Genomic DNA, 21,249 nt, shown 5'->3' with positions numbered 1-21,249 from the left:
TATTTTTGTGAGAACTGAACTTCTTACATATTTTAGAGCATGTTGCTAATATTTTTGCTAGAGAAATCAGCTTTTTGGAGGCTTCAGCCACCCAGATTGTCAGATTATCTTCCATTTGTCTCTTTTCTTAGTCTGCAGACCAAAGTCTAACACATGCAGTCAGTGCAACAAGAAACACAAAACAACTCAGCAAAGATCTCTTGAGGTCACCAGAGAAAAAAACTCTTTGCAAGAAGGCTGCCAAGAAATCCACAACACCAGAAGACAAGAGGAAACACAGCTGAGTCTCATGTTCTGGGTTATTTCACAAGTAGCCTAGCAGAGAAGGTATTTAGACCTCAGGAGTCCACACAAATAAAAACAAATTTACACAAGTACTAAAAGGAAACTAACCTACAATTAAACAGCTAGGATCTTAGTTTCTTCTTTGCAAATGATGTGTAGTCTGTGTAAGGTGGAGTGGTGTTTAAAATTTTGGAGATCATGTAAACACATTTGCTCTAGCAGCACAAGATAGAAAACAAGTAGGCTGAAAACACCACACAGTAGAAAGTGTCAGGAGCATGATAAACCAGCACAAATTCCTACAAGCACCCTTTTATCAGAAGACAGTGAGCATGGAGCTTAAAATGAGTTGCTTTGGCCTGAGGAGAGGTTGGGTGAAAAACAATGATTCAGTGCTTTTCTTCCAGACACCATCCCCACAGCAAAGAGGAAGAAGTTTGAATCCTGCCCTCCTCTATGATGAATAGTCCCCTAGCAAACAGGCTGGCTTGCCTGAGGCCAGGCAATCTGTGCCACTAAATGGGAAGCAATCTGTTGAACACAGCAAGAACAAATAGGTATCACTCTGTTGCTATGAAAAGCGATGACTGAAAGAAGACATGGGAGAGGTCCATTAAATGGACGATGTAGTGACTATTCATTATTCCTCACAGGATGGGAAGTAGGGGACACCAGTGGCACAGGCAAGCTCTGTGTTTAGAAGGAAAGAAAAGTTGGTTATTTGGCCCTGACACATCGGGTGATGCTGTGGAACTGGTTGCTGGAGGATGGTGGGGCTGGCACTATGGTTCAAAAAGAGATGAAACCAGTGTAAAAGGAATGGGGCATAGTGGTCTGTACACTTTAATTAGTGATTTTTCAGAAGCTGGAGAAAGCTGATTCCTTCTGGAGCATGTAATTCCAGATACTGAAGTAGAAACATCTTTCATACAATCCCATATGACAGTTTCCATGTTTTTAAGTCTACCATATTTTACATTTAGGACACAATAATGCTATAACAGTTCTTCTGGATGTTTACTTCAGAACCAGCTACCTTTTCAAGTGAATATTTACAAGCTGAAATATCAATCTCATCACTTCTGCATACAGGTAGGAATTACCCTGGATATCTAAGTAACTATGAAACATTGCTGACTGGTTTGCATAACTTGTAAAGTCTAGTGTCAGGAATGCGGGTTTGTTGAGAATATAGGATTAAAAAAATATAGCTAAAAATGTAAGGTCAGGGAAAGTGGCATATCTAGAAAGTAGTAGCAATTAAGAGGACAAAAAAATAGAAACTAATAAATGTTTAACCATGTGCCATGAACAGCAAATCTCTTCCTGGCGCCAAGTAATGATCAGTTTATGCAGCAACTGCTACTTTTGCAATTTTAAACTAGTTAATGTAACTACCAAACACATCCTTGCATGTCAACCACTGCAAAGTGTCCAAAATGCAATTTGTAGACCAGAGAGCTTTTCCACAGTGTGGTGAAGCTTATACTTCCTCATTTTCTGAGGCCAAATTAATGTGCAATCCAGCTAAAACATTTTATTAAGTTCTTTTTCTGAGTGGGAGGAGGTGCAAAGACATTGGTTAAACATGAATGGGAAGAGTGGTCCATATGCCCAGAGTAGACAGAAGGGAGATGAAAAGCTTCCCTAACAGCTCACTATGAGGAAAAGGACCCAGAATAGTCAAGGTAAGAAGCAAGATGTGAAATCCAAAGTTTCACTCAGATTTTTCCCAAAAGCTGGCTTCAGTTCTATGAAGAAGATGAAGAGTTCTTTTTTTCTATTAAAAAAAAAAAAGATTATTATTATAGTAAAATCACCAGAAAAGATTAAGCAAGTTGATTAAAAATACAATCTAATAGGCTATTTTGGGAATCTGCCAGTATCTAGTCTATAAACAAACCTAGTGCTCTCAAGAGCTACAAAAGAGTGTTTTTACTCTTGATACATTTGGGTAGTTAGAGCCCAGGAAGCGCATATCTGAAAGGAAGACAAAGGAAGTAATATCTTTCCAACAGATCCTGACCTGTGTCTACATATTTTCAGGGTATTGTAAGAAGCTGCCCTTACAAAGCCAAATACTGACCTTTTAATCTCCCACAACTTCCCAGGAGGAAAAGAGCTTCTCTCTGCTTTAATAATGGTCAGAGCTGTCACTCTCCTCCCCACAAGGAGTAAGAAAGGCAAAAGAAACAAGCAAACATTCACTGCTTACTGTGAGTTTCTTATCTTTGAGTAGTCTGTTCCTGCAATATCTCCATAAAAAAAACCCACAACAAACCCAAACAAAAACAACATCACAAGAAGCAGATAGAAGGGAGCAGGTCTGGCAGCTTATGGTTTTGACTTACATATGCTGTGAAGCGTTGGGGTAGAGCTCTGAGAACTGCGGTGCTGAATCCTCAGGGCCGTGGGGCGCAGCGTGGCTGATGACCATCATTATGGGCCTATGGGGATATATCCTCTTAGACATTCTGAAGTAATTAATGCTCTCATTAGTGATCAGGTCTGTGAAGTAGTCCTGCAACATACGATTAACACAAAGCAAAAGTTACAAAGTGCATGATTAATTAGATCACATACTACCATGTTATTATGTTATTTTCAAGTCCTCGTTAAAGCTCAGATCAGAAAGTAAAACCATCCCATCTAAGAGATGTATGATTTGAGGGAGTGTAGGGGAGACTGTGCAGTAATTACTTTCTTAAGCAGGTAATGTCACATAAAATGAGACAATATTTTGCAAACCAGATACAATAGAAGGCAATAAGTAAATATGACTGCCAGATTTTGTGATGAAATGCTAAGTAACACTTAAAATGAGAGACTATACTGACAAAGATATGTTTATTGAGTTTCACTAATAAAAGGTTTTCACAAAGTAATCGCTTCTAGCTGCAAGAAATCATTGATGTTGATTTTCTGTTTACATAATCATGTCTTGCATGCTCTTTGTTCAGAGTATACTTTTGCATACGCACAAAGAGGAAGAATGCTACAAGAGGCAACAGATTGCAAAAATCTTTATCAAAGAAATTGCAAATGTGAATGCAGGGAGCAGTTGAATTCCTGCAGGCTCTGTTCATTTAATTGTGCAACTTTCAGCAGTGCAGCTGCTGAGATTAAGGTTGCGACTCGCTAATAAACTGGCTTAACCCACAGCCAAGGTGGCAAATGGAAGCCTACGTGGGGAAGGGAGGAAATGGAACTCAGAAAAAAAGATGAAAACTTAAATTAAACCACCTGCCACCTTGGAGCATTCACTGTTGGCCTGGAGGTCTAGTGCGAGCTTCATTGAGAAAGTGCTGAGACAATGTTTGCAATTTCAAGCACTTCCAGGCATGACTAATCATATGTTGTGGATTCGAGGCCCCGAACAGCTGCAAAAGCAGAGCCTGAGGGACAAGGTCTGTGTCTCATGTTGGTGTTAGGACAAGCCAACCAGCTGTGACCTCCTCACTTGTCCGCTCCCTGTGCCCCCCTGGCCCCTTTCCCTCTCTTGTAGCATGCTGGGAGCACACATGGCAGCCCTGGATGCTACTGTCCTTGCAGGGATATGGAAAAGACAGAGAGCAACCTTTTGGTGTGCAACCTTTGGTGTAATGAGAAAGAGACAATAATATTGTGATAATTTCTGGTTTGTGGCCTGTTAAAGTGAAGTGCCTGTATGTCTGCTCTCCCAAAGCATCCACCCCCCTCCTATTTGCCTATTATTTGCCTGTTTATTCTAGATACATACACAGGGTGTGTACGGAATGTATAACCAGTATTCTTTCTTTTATTATTATTATTTTTTTTTACTCTCTATAAATATAGGATTTATATCATGTAGTTTCTATGGGTGGGGAAATCAGAAATAGGCATCGTGAGCTTCCAATAAAATTTCCTTACATGGGTCAGAAACCACAGTTGAAATGTTTGCATCATCTTCCATGAGCTAGCCTGAGGAAATTCCAGATTCCTTTCTGTAGGCTGGAAAGTCTGCAGTCTGCACTGCTAAGTCTTTCCGAGAAACTTCACGGCAGTGGGCAGGTCACTTTGGCATACTTTCCAAACTTTGTCAAGAGCACAAACAAACTCTGAGGTTTTCCAAAGGCTGTGTTCTTGTGCTTATCTATCCTCACAGTCATATTCAGAGTCTGACACACTAGGCATGCAGCCTTTTATTTTTTGTGTGGGTGCACTGTGTAACAGAGAACAGCTTTAACTGAAGTTTATTACTCTGATAGTCATTGACAATACCCAGCTACCTTTAAAGTTCAGTAGCACAAGGGGCACAGTTATTCTGGGGAATGGTCTTTATTTACTATTTGCTTCTGCCACCAAACCATCCCTTTTAGCAAGGAGAGGAAGGGAGGTAGGGAGGAATAACCAGGCTGCACTGAAGAGCCCTTAGAAACTTTCATCCTTTGTGCAATTAATACTCTTACATGGAAATTGATCTGCAGCGCCCTGGAGAGAAAACGACATCTCAATTTATTGGTTGCAATTGGTTAATTAATCAAACAATCAATCAATCACTTGGTTATTTGATAATCTAAAAGGGATTTTTATATGGATTAATGATGCAGCATTCGTGTGTCTGGGAAATACCTTTGCATAATCAAATCCATGCTTCTCTTTGTCACCATTGCGAGAAATGGTGTAATTATAGAAACGAGAGTTCTTCACTAATCCAATCCACTCTCTCCAGCCAGGAGGGATGTAGCTGCCGTTGTATTCATTGAGGTATTTTCCGAAAAAGGCTGTGAAGGTAAAAAAACCCCAACAGAACACACACACACATAAGTCTTTACGATCCAAGTCTATTAGTCTGAGTCAAAAGCATGCATGAATGAAGATAAAATGTGTTAGAATGAGTCAAGTTGCTTTATAAAAAATTTTCCTTAGAAGGATTTGAAATAAAAATAACTTATTTCCAGAGTTTTTATGAGAGTTGAAAGCCTTTGTGAATTTAGGTTTTCTTCTTAATCTTCTGGAATCCAGTGCTCACATGAATTTTTATATTTTTTTTGCTTCAGTTTCAGAATGAGTATGTTTCTTTCGGTTTCCACTTGAAAATGAATAAAACTCAGCCCCCAGAGGAAACATCTGAGAAACACCTTGAGATCTTAAGCAAATTCTGTGATGTTTTTGAGCTTGGCTTGGAAGTTTGGGCTTGGCAACCTGGCTACATCTGCTGGTTTGGTAAAAGGTCTGGCAAGTCCAGATTTCCACTCCACTGGGCCATGTTTGAGTAGAGCAAGAGGGAATTCCTGCCTGCTTTGCTACTATGGCTTCTCTAAAGCAAATTAATGAAGAGACAAAGATGGGGAGGTCAAGCACTTCCACCTGGCCTGCCTAACTATGTGGATTTTTTCCCATTAGCTCCAGGTGACGAGTCAGAACCTACTCAGACTGAAACTTTCAGCCTTTGCCATCAGTCCCAGGAGAGTTAGCAGGTGCTCCTGCCAATTCCACTGGAAGGAAGCAGAAAGAAAATCAATCTCACAATGCAGTGGGCTCTCAGATATCTGGGAGCTGTGAATCACTTGTGCCAAAGATATACAGACATCAAAAGCCGGCCAACTGGCTTTGGAAGGGAGGATTAATGCTGGCACAGCACCTTAGCAAATGTAGCTGCATTGCTTCTACGGACAGATGAGTATGGAAGGTCTTTAGCTGCTTTTCTATGGTCTTTGGCCTGGATAAAAAAGTTACTAGCTGGCCCTGTTCTGCTTTTCCACTGCCTGAGAAGTGCAGTGACAAAACACAATACTGAGCCTGGAACTTGAGGTTTCAAGGATTTGTTAGTTCCATCTCAGTCCCAGCAAGTTACTGGGGTATCTGAGTAACTTCACTGTTTGCATTTTTCATTTTCTGCCCATGTCCCCAGCAGTCAGCACAAAGGTACTCCTGGTGCTCACAAAAAGAGACACTCCTGAAGAGAAGGGAACAACAGAACCCTCTCCCTTTCCAAGGACAGAGCCTCTCTGGGCAGTAGCTGCCCACCTCATGGCACCCCTTATGGTATACAGCCCCTGCCCTTGCTGCTGGCCCTGGCTCAGCCAGCCAGGGCTGCCCACAGAGAACTGCTGTCCAGCCTCACTTCCTCCAGTGGGCTTCAGGACAGATGACAAACCCCCACACTTGTTTCCTACTCAGAAATGAAATCACTCTGGAAAACCTCGTATTCAACTTAGACACATTCAGTATAACCAAAAAGCACATTTGTGGAAGGGCTTAAATAATCCAGATCCAATTGATGTGGGTATGGTGAACTTCCTGGGAACAGTGGTGGAAAAATCAAAAAGTCCATAATTAAGACTTGCCTGAGGCAATTGAATCATACAACTGCCAAATATAATTAACCAGAGATTGCAGTCATATATAATGTTACTTTCCTATACCATGTGGAATGTGACATATAAACAATTTGTACAGACACTAGACCAGACTTCGAGATCTTCCTCCCACAGCCACTAAGAAAGCAACCCAGTCTCTCTCCTTTTTTCTCCTGAGGCTGAACAGAAGTCAAGAAGCTTGAGGTGAAGAGGGTGACTGTGGGGAGGGAATACGTGTCCAGCACCATTGCCTCCTGAAATGGAAACCATGTCTCTCCCCTAAGGCAGACGAACGGAGTTAAACTCTCAAGAAGTCAGATATTCAGGGAAAGTGTAAGGATAAAAGGCTGAAATACTGTACAAAACCCAAGGAAAGACAACACTGAAGTATGGGAGAATTATGTGACTGAGAGAAAGGAAGCCCTACCAAGCCAAGCAAAATCAAGGACAGTCAGTGGTTAAAGGGGAGATCTGAGGTCAGCCTGCCTGAATGTCATCCCAGATCCACCAGCAGCTACTGCATGACCTTGGTGAACCTCTGAGTGCTGCACTCCTCTGTAAAGGACTCTACTGTCAACCTGCCTCCCACAAAGAGCAGAAGCTTTCAAGCTGTGAAATGGAAGTTATGCTAATTTATCATGTTTGATAGCCCCACCTATAATTGACTAATAGTGAGACCTGAACTCTGCTATTTACAGTCTTGCCAAATTTCAATCATTAATGATGATAGTTTCCATACTATCTGACTCAGGCTGGATTTTACTCTGTGGAACATTTTAGCCAAACCATTCAACAATTTCCAAGAATAAGGCTAGGGAAAAATAAACTGTTTGCCCATTTAAAAATCATTGGCAAGATTTTCCCTAAGAAGCTCTAGTGTCTCTTGGTTTTGATGTAGTGCCTTTGTAAACAACAGAAGTGACTATGAAAATCTGTTTCAAAATGGACAAGCTCTGAAAAACTGTAGCACACAGATGATTGGGAAAGACTTACTACAGTTTCTCAGTTTAATATCACCATAGGGTGTTCCTTCACGGACCTGAGAAAGCCCCCAGTTTCAGTTTTGGCACTAAAAGAAAGAAGAGTCAGCTTCTTTCTCTCCTTCTCTCCCCTCTTGATATTCAGGCATTAGCAGAGAAAGTCACAAGCATAAAATGCAGAGGTGAGATGACCTAGGGCATAAGGATGAGAAAGATCAAGTGAATTTAGAAAAGGAAAGGGAGTCTTGGACCTGACAGGGGAAAATTAATCTTGGAATTTCCTTGCTTTAGATTACTTAATTTTCTAAATTTAATAATGTTTTGTTAGCTCCATATTGGCCCTCTGGACCCCATATTTCAGTGCATGTTATGAGACTTTGGATTGACAGTCTGAACCATTCACCTTTGTGTTGGCAATGATTTAGTATTTTATCATAAAAATAATCTCAGAGCTGTCAAGTTTTAAGCAGCTCCTTGAGTGACAGTTTGCAGAAATAGATGTTTTCCCCTGTTGTAGATTAAAGCAGTTCCCATGTCAAATGCACTGCAATGTCCTGAATACTAGTAGATGCAGCAGTAGCTGTGATAATGGATCACATTTGCCAAATTGCCTTACCCAAGAGTGGTTTGTTGGTCAAAAACTCAGGAGGATATGAGTAATTAGACGGATGAAGGGAAAAGCCAGGCTTTTACAGAAACACAAGAGTTCAGTCCCTTTGCCATGGGAACCACTGAGTATAGGACAGGACAAGTGACTCAGAGCTGGAGCCCAGTGCCAGCAGTTAGTATCTGGCTCTTCATGCTCTGGGTGAAGACAAGTGCCAGAGTAAAAGGGAAGCACAGAAGGGTCCATGGGGCCAAATAATAATTAGCGAGTAATCACGACGGGTGTCCTAGTTGTTTTTTGTTAACCAGAGGACTGTAAACAACTAATGCACTATGGAATGTGTCACGGAACTGTCCAGGAGCTGACACCATGATATAAAAATGTCCTTGCTGGATCTTCACATGCTTGGCTTGTAGAGTCAACCACCATCCTTAACTCACATGTAGTCTGACACTGAATTTGAATTTGCCAAGTCTGAGTACTGACTGGGAATGCTCAGCTTTAGAAGACACTTGTGCTCAGCAGTTACAGGGTTTAGGAAGCTACTTCTGCTTGTAATTAACAAAACGGAGATTATGACTCAATAGGTAAAAGCCTCATCAAAAAGTAATGCCATTTCAAGGGATATCTTTTAATTATCACATGTAATGGTCCCCACAGGGGTAACAGGAAAGATAAATGCCGATTTTTGCATTTTAATAAGACAGTTTTTATCTGCATTCTGGCAGTTTTGCTAACTGTTCCCAGGACACATTTTTTAATCACATGTAGAGTAGCTTAGTTTATCAGAATAATTGTATTCTGTGTGAATATGTTCAATTATGTTTATGCAAACAAGAACATGGCATGGCAAACAGTTATACAGATGTCTGTGTCTCAGGAGTGGCTGCAGAACATACGGATTTTCTACCTAACATGAATAGACACATTAATATAGGATTTTGTTTTCCCTTTGCCAATTAGCAAAGGAGTCCTGAACGGGACTGGAAGATCCAGGGGATTGCAATTAGTGCAAGACAAGGAGAATTTGACTCAGGGGATCTCTGGAGTTTGAAGCCAGGATATTTATAGCTGAATGTGATTCAAAATCTCATAATTCCTAGTACTTTTTTTCCACAAGCATTTATGACTAACATTTGCAGTATTACACAACAGAACTAGTCCCCTAACTCCTGTCAGCATTAGTGGATTAGTGTACAGGTGAACTGGGCTACATCTCCTGGTGAGACATCTCTGCACTGCCACAGATCAAAGGGCGTATATTATGTTCCATGGCCTTGTTATTTATTGAGGCTTAAGGGAGTGTTTCCGATTTAAAACGAACCCAAACCATCAGAAAGGCATACTGTAGTAAGGTTTAGTCACTGTGACCCAGACAAGAGCTTTAAGTAGACAGCCCACTTCCTTTAGCAAAGTCAGGAAACCATTTACAGGAGTTGCGAAGCACTGTTTATATGACATTTCAGGGCTGACACACACAATGATTCTGTGCTTCTGGGGACAGAGCCCAACAAAAATGCAGCTTCTGGATTATTCCTCCTTGCTTTCGTCCCATTATGCAACCAATACATTCAAACCCAAGAAGTCTGATTTTTCCCTTCTGTTGAAAAATTACAGAGGATTAGGGTATCACGTCATTAAAATGCAGATAGTCAGTTCAGTATACGAGCACTGCCTAGGAAATGAAATAAGCACTGTCTCAAAAATGTGATGAGGAAACTGAGGTACCAAGAGGTTAACCTTCAGTTAGACCTAAGTCACGCAGGAAGCCTGTGGCATTGCCAAGAATATTATTCAGATTTCACAGTTCCCAGTCTTGTAACTTAACCGCAGTAGAAAACCTCAGGTTTTTCCAGCTTTGTGGGTATTTCCCAGTTGCTGCCAGGTTTACCATTGCAACCAAAATGAGTATTAAAGGTTTTATAACTCAGCAGTTGCAAAAGGCATTAGCCTATAACTTGATATAGCAATCGTTAGCCTGGGTGATGTCTTTAACAAAGCCTGTATTATGGGCCAAGCTGGTAGCACTTTCCAGTATTGATGTTTTCTGACACTTCTCATTATAAGACCCTGTTTTCAGTTGCTTATAACTTTCTTGTACTTGGACTGAAATTTTCCACACTGAATGTCTGCCTCAGGCTGAATTTTTTGAAACTTCTTAGCCTGAACAGTAGCCATCTTTGAGAACTGCAGTAACGGAAAAGACATTACACTCAACATCTGAAAAAAATTATGTAGGCTTTCATTTGATAGCCCTTCCATGCTCTGTGCTGAGAGTACAAACCCTGTCAAAGATACGGTGGATGCTTGACTCTGTCAAGCAGGCATCTTTTGTCATCCTGGTGAAAACCTGTCCAAAGTTTGCCCCGTTGTGAAAAAAAACAGTGCAGTTTGCATGTTCTGGAGATCTAGGCATCTCAGGACTTGTCCACCTGTGAATAGTGTCAGTAGGTAGGAGAAAGCTGATGGAATTGAGAAAGATGCTTACTGACAAGGCAAGGAGGGTGAGTGAAGCAGATTTGCTGAGCAGGCTAGGAAAGGAGATTGCTAATGGTGAGCAGTGGGAACTGGACATGTCTGTCAAAGACTGACTGGATGCCAGGAGGGGAAGGAGGGTGGGAACGATTTGAGGACAAACAGGCTGGGGGACAAGGCTCAGAGCAGAGGCCAAGGTCTTGCAGGGCCAGAAGAATGGGATGAGAAAACTGAAGAGAAGAGACTGCTCTGCCTACCAGAGTAGGATGAAGAGAGTCAGAAGTGTAGAAGAGTAAACACTTTTGGATGGTAGGAGGGTACGACAATCCCTGGAAAGGACTCCTTCCTGAGTCTCACTGCTGCCATCCTTTTGGCAGGCACCTGAAAACCTGTAGCTGCTCCCACTCCCATATGTGTGACAAAAACCCCAGTCTGCTTAGTAACTCAGTAAGAAAGCAGCAGAATTTTGCAGAAGGGATCTGAGTACCCCATCCTTCTAGATGCAGATAAAAATGTCTTGATAGAACTGGCCTATCTTTTCAAACTGAGGAAATTTCACCCTCCAAAAAGTGTTATTATGTAGTTAAAGACCATTCAGCTACTTTAACAAGAGATTAAATAGTTGCACTGATAAATGTTTCCTGTGATAAAATGCACAACCTTGCTAAAAATCTGTTAGTGTATGGTTTTCCATGCAATATTTAATAGCACAAAATTCTGTTTCAAGTGTAAATAGGCAAACGTGTTGTGGCTTTTGATGAGATCCTGGACAGAAACCAAAGTTTAACTTCACATGATGCCATAGAATATTAAAATTTTTACCCTTTTCTTTCTTCTACATTTAATATTTTGTGGACTATTTTAATATATCCAGCATATTTAATTTCTATTTATAAATTTCTTAGGTTGAATGGAAGTGCAATCTTATTCTGAAAAGTGAGGCATATTTAAAATATTTACAAGTTAAATTACGTTTGATGGTCCCCAGCCTCTTCTATACCAAGAACCTGAACACTTTGAGTTCTCTCTTTCACTTCCCTTATGTTCACTTATAATCTGAAAGCCATGGCTAACTCCCTGTACACTCATTCCCACCCCTGTATCACATTCTGTCATCCTCTCTGTTTTGAAATGGTGCATGAGGCAGGATACAAATTAGGTCACTGAAATGATGCAGATTAAAAATAGCATGTGCTGGCAGTGAATTGTACTGTAAGGCTGTGAACAGGAAACACACTGGCTTTGCCTCCAGAAGAGACACCTTCAGGAGAAATAGCTTTTGCTCCCTTTACGAAAGATTAACTTGTCCCTGTGTGTCAGAAGGGAGTGCTGCCCAGTTAAAATACTCCTAAGCTTTCAGTCCCTTCTCATCTCAGTATTTTTTTAGTTCTTTAGGCACTACACTAAGAAATGTACCCCTAAATGACAGATGTCAACTGACACGCATCAGAAGCTGATATGAACTGTTGAACATAATAACTAGATGTCAAGGAAGTGACCACTTCTGTTCATCGCTACGCAGAAGTCTGTCACTAATGTCAAAACACACCAGATAGCGACATCTTGATATCCAGTCACTTCTTGAGTTCTGAGTTTTACAAACACAGGAGTTTAGATATTAATGTTCAAGTTGCTTAACATTGCTGTGTTACCATTTTTGTCCCACAAAAGGCTGAGAATGCCATCAGGACACTTGCAGGAATCCTGAATTTGATTTTTATTGGTTGCTAGTTCCAAGAAAAAAATAAAATATTGGGAAATGCATCTTCCCAAAAAACAATCTAAAAAATGTAAGCAAAAAATTGCCTCATTTGGTGAATTCTGCTTTTTTTCAAGTGGGATTCCATAAGGGGAGAGCCTGGTCCTGAGTTTGCTGTGGTGCTGTGAGGCTGTCAGCAGTTGCTGAGCCAGGGCAGACTCCTGTTCTGTCCTGCACAGTTGTGCCAGCTGTGAAGGGCTCAGAGGAGTGTGGATTAGAAAGTATAATTCTACAAAGTAACGCTAAGCAGAAAGGGTTCTGAATGCATAGGCATGTTAAGTCTGGGTGAGAATCTTAAAATTAGGTTTCTCTTCATATTTGCAAAGAGATTAAACTTCAGCAGGTAAAAATTGTAAAGTTCTGCAGTATACAAAATGTGACAAGTTTAGCAATAAAATTATTGTTGCATTTATGTCTCCTGGATATTGGCTATGCTGCTGTCTTGGCTCTCTGTTCAAAATACTAAGATAATGCTCTGCTTGGTGGTTTAAGATCTAGCACAATCCTCCTTTCCTACTCAAGGAAGCCAAGGTTCTTTGTGTTTGTATAGGTGAATGGCAGTGTGAACTGACAACACTGGAGAGCACATCTGAGAGGCAAGACTACATGCTGTAGGGCTGGGGCAGAACAGTAGAGGGTAAAGAAAATAAGAGACATCAACACTACTGCAGGGAGGACTGAAATAACAGCCAATTAGCAGCCAATTATTTGGAAAATGCAAAGCAAAACCTCCAATTCCTGCATCTAATAATCTTACAAATAAAATTTCTGACTCTAAGTAGCTGAACAGATGTCTACTGAAGTTAAAAACTACAAGATGAAAGAAAACCTCTTAAGATTTTCTCACAATTTCCACAAAACTTAAAAGTGATTACAGTGATTTCCTCCCCAATATGGGAAGCTGGAGCCTATGCAATTAAAACAAATGTCTCACTTCTCTCAAGCTCTCCAGCGTCACTCTGTTTTCTCTTTCTACCTATTTAGTGTGTCTTCCCTGCTATTTCCTATGAAATCTAGTTTAATACTACCAGTTTTGGGGACTTCAAGCAACTGGGAAGCTGTGTGCTTGACTTATTGCTGCAATCAGCATACAGCCTGTGAGTAAGGAAAACTGAACATTGAAGCAATTAATTATTTTGACATTTGAAAAAAATGATAACTGGGTGTAAAAATTGTTTTGGTTTGGCTGTGTTGTTTCTGAATATTGTCTGCCTTGCTAGCACCCAGCAAAACTCCTGCCTATGATTTATCACTGACATAAAAACTTCAAAAAAGGATGTCTCCATGAAATGCAAAAACTGCATCACACCAGAGTAGAGCAGGGGTAGAAGAGTAAAGGAGAAAAAGGAAAGAAGAAAACATTCTGTTCTTTGCCAGGTTTCCCCAGTGGGCTCTAATTATGGCTGCAGTTTATTAGAGCACATTTCAGACCTTTTTTTAAATCACCTGCTGTGCTTGAGTGGAGTCCTCGTGGCTTCAGCAGAACTGCTCTCATAAGCAGTCTGTCCATGTGTGATCAATTGCAGTATGGAGGGTTTAGTTAAGGCTGAGGCAGGTTTAGAGAGAGGATGCTTTATAGATTTTGGAAACTATTTTGGGTGAACAGAAGTAAAGACATTATATAAACACTCCTCCACCCCTTTAATTCCACTGTCTTAAATAACAACTTGATCCTAAGCACGAAGTGAGAGCTAAATCCTCCTAATTTTAAACAGAGAGCCAGGTTAGAGATACGGCACATTGTCTCATCTGGAGTGGAGCTCTCTGGACCAGTGCCTTAACAGGAGTGGCACCAAACTGTGAGTGGCCTTAGGTCACTCATTTCTTTTTCTCTGCCTGAGTTTCCCATTGAGAAGGATACTTGATTTCCTCTCAAAACACATATAAATGCCCAGGGTAAGTACCCACAGTGTCTGCAATATCAGCGCAGTCATGACTAGTCTATGTGGCATGTAGCCACTCTCTCTCCCCATTTCCCTCTTTTTCACTCCCAATTATTCTAGACTCCCATATATTCTTGAGTCATTACAATTTTACTAAACTTAAGTGTCGATTGTTAGTTGGTTAGTGGACTTCTGATGACTTTTTAATGAGGCAGCACTGTCCTTGAAAAAGGTGAGATCTACTGTTAAATTAAGTTGTCACTTCAAAAAACAATTGTGAGGTAATTGGAAGGTAGTCTCAGATTTCAAGAAGTAAATTGATACATGGTTTGAGGCCGTGTTATTATATGCTTAGACAATGTAACTTGGTCAGAATTGGAGTTTCATAGAAGTATTTTCATTTGTTTCCATTTCCTTTTTCTCCTTCCTGCCCCTTGTTAAAACTCACCTACCCTGACAGTTTTTGGATGGATGTTCTCTTTTCCTGCCTTTAGAAAGGGATTTTTTTTTTCCTTTTCCTTTTGCTTTTCTTTTGACCCCTTTTTCCTTTCAATTTAACAAGGCCAACCCTGCATTTAGCAGGCATCTCCACATGCCTTTATAATATAAGTCAGTGCAGAAGATACACTCAAAGCAGAGTGGTTACCTCCAGAAGGGCAGAGAGGGTTAATGACAATTTACAAATAAGGCATTTAGTTGTGCAAATATTAGATTACAAATCAGGAAGGTACTATCTTTTTTTAAGAACAGAAAAGGCAGGTCCCACATGAAGCAGCCATAGATAAAGCAGAAATTATTTTTAAGACATAAGCCATGAGACAAAGCTTATATATCAGGGCAAATTCAAAACCTTTTCTAGCAGTAATTGTCAGTTCTCTCTCCCCTCTTTTTCTCCTCCAAAGCTGACCCAGCTTGATGCTGACCCTTACTCAGGTTTAGCAATGCTGCATTCAGATGGCAACTGGCTTAGTGGACCCTGAAGTACTGTTCAGCATGTGTCAGGCACAACACCAGGCCCAAAGAAGCTAAATATTTGTCTGCTTTTGCTTTTTAAGCAGGATGCAGATGGTCTCCAGAACTACAAATACAGAAAGACAGAAGAAAAAATAGTGAGGTGTCTGTGTGGTAAAGAAAAGAGGGCAAACAGGCAGATACATTTAAGGCATCGGATACAGCAGCATTTAGAGAATTAGGGCAAGCAGACAGCATGGAGACATTTGCCTGCTAGGTTTTTTGAAAGGGATCCATTCTTATGCCTAAGCCACAGATAGAGGCAAATTCTTCGCTGCCAGTTACATTGTAAGGATCTGTGCCTTGTTAGTCCTGTAAAGGGGAGTCTTTGTAGTCAAATGATGCTTCTGGACAAATTGCACCCTGATGGCCCTGCACTAGTCCTATACCTTGCAAAGGGGAAGTCAGGCTGGAGCCTAATGTGTCTGCAGATTGAATCTTAGGGGATATGTGATGCAGAAATGAATCAGGTTTTACATCAAGCTGAAATGCAGATGAGAGGTATAAGAAGAGTTCTTTGTAGACAGGAAAGGTATCGCCTGACTACAGAAAGCCACCAGGAATTTACAAGAAAACGATCAAATCTTGGTGGTGCACAGCCTTTTCAGAAAAGGCAAATGAAATATGGCCCCATGGCAAATTTTAAATTATACCATTTGCCTTGTTTCACTTCCATGACAGGCACTTTGCTCCTGTGAGGTCTTTGGCACCAGTCCCCAGCCTGGCCCTGACATCTTCTTCCATAACTGTTCACAGCTGTCCACAAGCAGGCCATAATACTGACCATAATCATGGGTGGAACTGCCAGTTCAGAACCACAAAGCCACTAAAATGCACCTCTTTTGCACTAGGTGTAACTACCCAACAGTTTATTTTGCACCTGGGACATCCAAACGTGAAAATATGCTGCCCTGTTATAAGTGAGTTTCTTTACATGGCAGTGAGCTGTGGATCTGGACTAGCAGGCAGTACTACCCACCCTCTTCATAACTCTAAACCTCTGCTCCGTAAACCCAACCTGGGGCAATAGCTGCTTCATTTTAGGCAGCAGATTCAAGACTGCCACTGGATGTTCACCACAATCTCTTTAAAGAAATACCTACTGTTCATTTGTCTCTTACCTGTTCTGTACCCAGTGTTATTGAGATACACGGCAAAGGTACGGGGCTCATGAGTGGCCTGCCATGATGGAGAAGAGCAGTTCTCATTGTTGGTGTATATGTTGTGGTTGTGCACATATTTCCCAGTCAGCATGGAGGAACGTGATGGGCAGCACATTGGGGTGGTTACAAATGCATTGATAAAAGAGGCTCCTCCATTCTCCATAATCCGTCTGGTCTTATTCATCACTTGCAAAGACCCTGCAATAAGAGGTAAGGATCATCACTGTGCTGCAGAATATAGTTAGAACATATCCACTGCTATTATGCCATTAAAAATATTGGTGATTAGCTTGCCTTTGGACATCAGTCTATGTAGTGTAGAAAGACTTTTAGGAGGAAAGACTAAACCTCTATTATATGACAAAATTATTCTTCAGGATTCCAGAAAGGCTTAGTTATTTCAAAACAAGTTTAGATATAGACCAGCTTAGAAATACAATGTTAAAGCCATCAAATTTATAGGTTGATATTTCTTTAAATGTGGCTGTAGGAAAACAATATGTTACACAGACTGCATCATTAGTCAATGTGCCAGCAAAATATGCAAAATGCTGAGATTACCCATGAATCTGGTACCATTCTTTCAATTTTATCAGATAATCAGAGAGAGAAAGGGGGTAAAGGTGGAAGTGAGAGATGAGGGGAGGAGAGAGGAAGAATTCAGTAACAGTTTTTCTAGAGGAAAGTTTCTTTGGACATAGGATCAGCATGTCTGGCTCTGGTACTAAAGTTCTGTGCTCAAAAACAGCTTTTGGGGATAAATCTGTATGTAAGAAACATTGCCAAAATTCAGCACCTTTCTCAGGAAATTGCATTGATTTAGTTTAAAGAACAAAGACACTTTTCTAATCCTTCAAAACCTTTTAATGAACCACAAGGTGAGACAGGCATAGCTTGTACATTTCTGATTGCAGAAAGACTGAGCAGATCCTGACAAGGCCTGTCAGTATCTGCTGGCAGCTGTCAAACTTTGCTCTTTCTGTTATCTGACAGAGCAGAGGTTGAAGGGTGAAGGTGATCTGTGGATGTATCAGCATGTGCCCTGGAAACAAGTTTGTGAATTTAATACTTGCACACTTTTAATGGTAAAAAGAGTTGTTGTGCGGGTTTTTTGTTTTGTTTGGTTTTGGTTTTGGTTTTTGTTGTTGTTGTTTGTTTTTTTGGCCCCTTTGGTTTTACAATCTATTTTGCACAGTTCACAGCAGAGGCTTTAAATTTAAATTAATTGATTCCTCTGGTACAATAAAAGAGCTTTTTTGGTCATTTGTTTGAGTCACTTGAAAATCAAATAACAATAATAAAAAGGTTTTTAAACCATGAGAGACATAGTTGTAAAACCACAAATCTGCCAAGGAGGCTCATTTTAAGGTGTAAGCCGTGAAAAACTACAAATTGTCTTACTAGTTAGGGATAACCGTGCTCTGTTTTCTTTTGGGCTAAGGAGACAGTACAGAATGTGAAATCTTTAGCATAAAAATTGTTTGATTAAGTAAAAGGAAGAAGCAGTTAGATATTCAGCATTTCCTGGTGCAGTGCCAAAGCCTGTGTTTTACAGATACGTGTAATACATCATCAGCATTTCTGACTCCTCCTTTTCCACAGTCCCTCTTTTCCAACTGCAGAACATCAGCTTTTGTGCTTTCCTGAACTCAGTACAGGCAAAACCTATGTGTTTAGAGATACAAAGAAGTGAAAGAGTAACTGAGAGGACCCTGAACACAAAAGGTCTCCATTTGTGTGAGTGGGAGCATTTCACTGAGTTGTTGAGTAAAAGTCAAATGAGACTACATCCTCCTTCTACATGACTTTATCTGAGCCCCCAGACTGGCTGTTTATTTTTAGTTTTTGTTCTGTTTTGTTTTGTTTCTGCCATAGCTCTGCCGTTTTTGAAATGTCACAGTTTATTGCTGAGGGTTCAGCTGTAAAGTGCTGGTAGGTCCTCAGATGAGGAGGGCATTGTTCAGGTACACTAATGCACAGCAACAGCAGCAGACCTGATGTGCACTTTCATGCCTGTATGCATTATAAATGAGTAGCTGTTAGAGTGCTTCCTCATTCCTCTGCTTGGTCAGCCCTCTGCTCTTGCAAACCTGCTGTTTATGACTAAGTTTTTCCTCCAGGTATGCACTTACTGACACTGATAATAGATTTAGCCCCTCTGGAAATTCTGGAATAGGCACTTCAAAGCAGGTGAGACTTCCTCATTTGGAAAACAAAACACAAGTAGGAGATATAACTTGCTGATATAAGTTATAATCCTTTGCTGTCTGTAGCTTTCCTCACAGCTAGTGCTCTTTACCATCTGGCCCACAGTCTTCAGGGCATGTACTCAGGCACTGTCTGACAGCAGGACACTCCTGCTCTCCATGACGAATTGGGGAGCACCTCAGGGGAATGAGATAACTGGGAACAGCCACTTCGGACAAAGAAGTTGACAAGTTTTGTGAGGTAAGAAATTCAGCATCACCTCTCAGTCTGTCCTTAAATATAAAGAAGTATGTTTGGTAACCAAGGCTCCATAACAAGTCTTCAAATTGCTATGGATTTTCCACCAGTGTTACTGGTGGGCCTCTCTATGAAGTGACAGCTAAAGCCACCTTGTCTTTGTTTGGGTTGTATGCAAGGCCCCAGGAAGATGATGGATTTTTTTCAGATCCCAGAACATATCTCCATTTTTTCTACTTGTGTGTTTAGTGCTTTGAAAGTTTTAGTGAAGATTGGAAATGAAACCAGCAAATAGTGCCTGATATGGTGTATCCAGATGATGCTATTGTCTCTTCATCCACTGCAGTACTCAGTGGATGGTTTCTATGGATTTCACTGGTGGTGCATTAGGCTGTAAACAAGGGTACAGTAACAAAAAGAATTGTCTCACATGGATTTTTTTTTTTTTTTAAATCTTCTCCCACTTCTCTGGCATCTCAAAGGGCTCTGGGTTAGAAACACTGGAATGACTCCTTTCTTATATTAGGCAAGATATTATTCACTTTGAGGATTATCAGAAAGATTGGGAGGTCATGGTTTGAGGTACTGATGTGTACAAGTGCTAGACAATTTGGAGGACAAGGGAAGAGACCAAAGAGTGAACAAAAAACTGTAAATAACTGTACTAATGCATGAACAGAGCATAGATCTGGCCCCATGGAAGCTGGGGCCATTGCCCTGAAAGCAGTAGTTTGCTGTCTGCAGGAGGGCTGTAGTTCTGGGCAGTTTTGCGAGCTTGTGTTTTGCCTTGAGCAAGATGCCCACTTGCCTCAGTGTTAAGCAATTATTTCTCTGCCCTCAGGACCTTGAAGGACAATAGTGCACAGAAGCACAATTCAACATTTTCCAGCTCCCACCTATTTGCTGTGTTTCTTGAAGAGCTGTGGGCCAGGCTGCTTTATACCACTTAAGATGCCTTCCCCTAGCTGGTCAGTAGTATGCTTCCCCTGTGCCATATTACTCCCAGAATAGAAAGGAACTAACTGAAGTAATTGAGCAATTTGTGGGTTTTGTCTGGGAAGTCAAATGAGACAGTAGCTCTGCTGCAGTTTCTTTGCATTCAGAATGCAAAACTCAGAGGGGTGGTGCAGATCAATAGGAAGATGAGTATCAAAGCATACTACTATGCTTTGAGGACTAACTAAATGCAAGCTCCCTGCTTCTTCCAGGTTTTACTTTGGATAATTCCACTGTATATCATTTACTCTCAGGCAGTTGAATATTTTGGTTCAATGCTTATGCATGTTCTGGAGACAAACTCTTCCTGACTGAAGCCTATAAAATATTTTATATACTTTTATGTTCAAGTGTTCATTTAGAAGACCTTTTAGAAATACTCTTGCTGGGAACACAATAGCAAATAGCCCATATTGAAAGACTTTCAGTCTTGTGATTTTTGGATAGCAATGCCTAAGTTTTTTCTGTTTGTGGCAGAAAGTGTTACTTCCCATTGACCTTAGGGAAAATTCAGATTTTCCTCAGGAATCACTGAAGAGTGAGGGGATAATTCACACATGGAAAGCAGTATGACTCTACTTTTCAGATAAGCAGAGTGATTTGTTGGTAGAAGTGTGAATAATGCAGTACCGCAAGTTTTGGAGCTGAATTCTGTTTCCTGTGAAATGATCTATGAAACGGGGAAACCTGTGTCTTCATTCAATGCAGCGGGAATGCATACACATCCAGGCTGTTGCTCAACTCCTTGCTAATAGGAGCTAGAGTGCCCTGCAAATATCCAGAGCAGCTTTCAAAGAGAGGAGCTCCACAACATGAACAAAGTGGCCTTCCACATCCTTCCTGCTCATTCACCACTTGCAAACCCTCTTGCAAGACTGAAGACAGCAAGTCAGTAGTGTTGTTCAGAGAGTCATGTGTCTGCTGACCTACCTTCCCCAGTGCCCTGCAGAAAGTAGGCTCTTTCAGATCACAAAAAGGAAGACATAACTTGACCCTTTAAATTAAATTTTCAGAACAACTCTATCAAGAAAAGATGTATTCCTATTGTGACAGCTGTATTTTAGGCCGAGAACCACCACTCATTACTTAACATTGTTAAACAGAACACAAATTCCAAAGATTGAGAAATAAAAAAGATAACACATGCTCAGATTTAGAGGCCTGATCTTGGAGCTGCATAAAAAGCACTAACTATCAGCCATGAAATATAGTTTATTAATTATGTTTTCACATCCCTGAAGGGCTATGTAAATTATTTTTGCATCATGACAAACACAAAAATGGTAGCAACTCAAGAATTGCTTTTAGATCTTAACCGCTCT

At 40.7% G+C, this 21,249-nt stretch overlaps 1 protein-coding gene across 1 annotated transcript in view; it reads right to left on the bottom strand.

Annotated features, from left to right (window-relative positions):
• SULF1 (sulfatase 1) overlaps positions 1–21,249 on the bottom strand; it is a 123,789-nt gene that overhangs the window by 40,342 nt on the left and 62,198 nt on the right. The window contains exons 7-9 of the mRNA XM_009995563.1: positions 16,445–16,684; positions 4,879–5,030; positions 2,637–2,806 (exon numbers count right to left, since the gene is read on the bottom strand). Of these exons, the coding sequence (XP_009993865.1) occupies positions 2,637–2,806; positions 4,879–5,030; positions 16,445–16,684 (562 nt within the window). The remainder of the gene's footprint in view (positions 1–2,636; positions 2,807–4,878; positions 5,031–16,444; positions 16,685–21,249) is intronic.

The sequence above is a fragment of the Chaetura pelagica genome, unplaced genomic scaffold (assembly GCF_000747805.2).
Source record: "Chaetura pelagica isolate M959 unplaced genomic scaffold, ChaPel_1.0 scaffold83, whole genome shotgun sequence".
Taxonomy (NCBI): Eukaryota; Metazoa; Chordata; class Aves; order Apodiformes; family Apodidae; genus Chaetura; species Chaetura pelagica.
The sequence above is the reverse complement of the archived record's forward strand: the minus strand, read 5'-3'. Positions and strand labels throughout refer to the sequence as shown.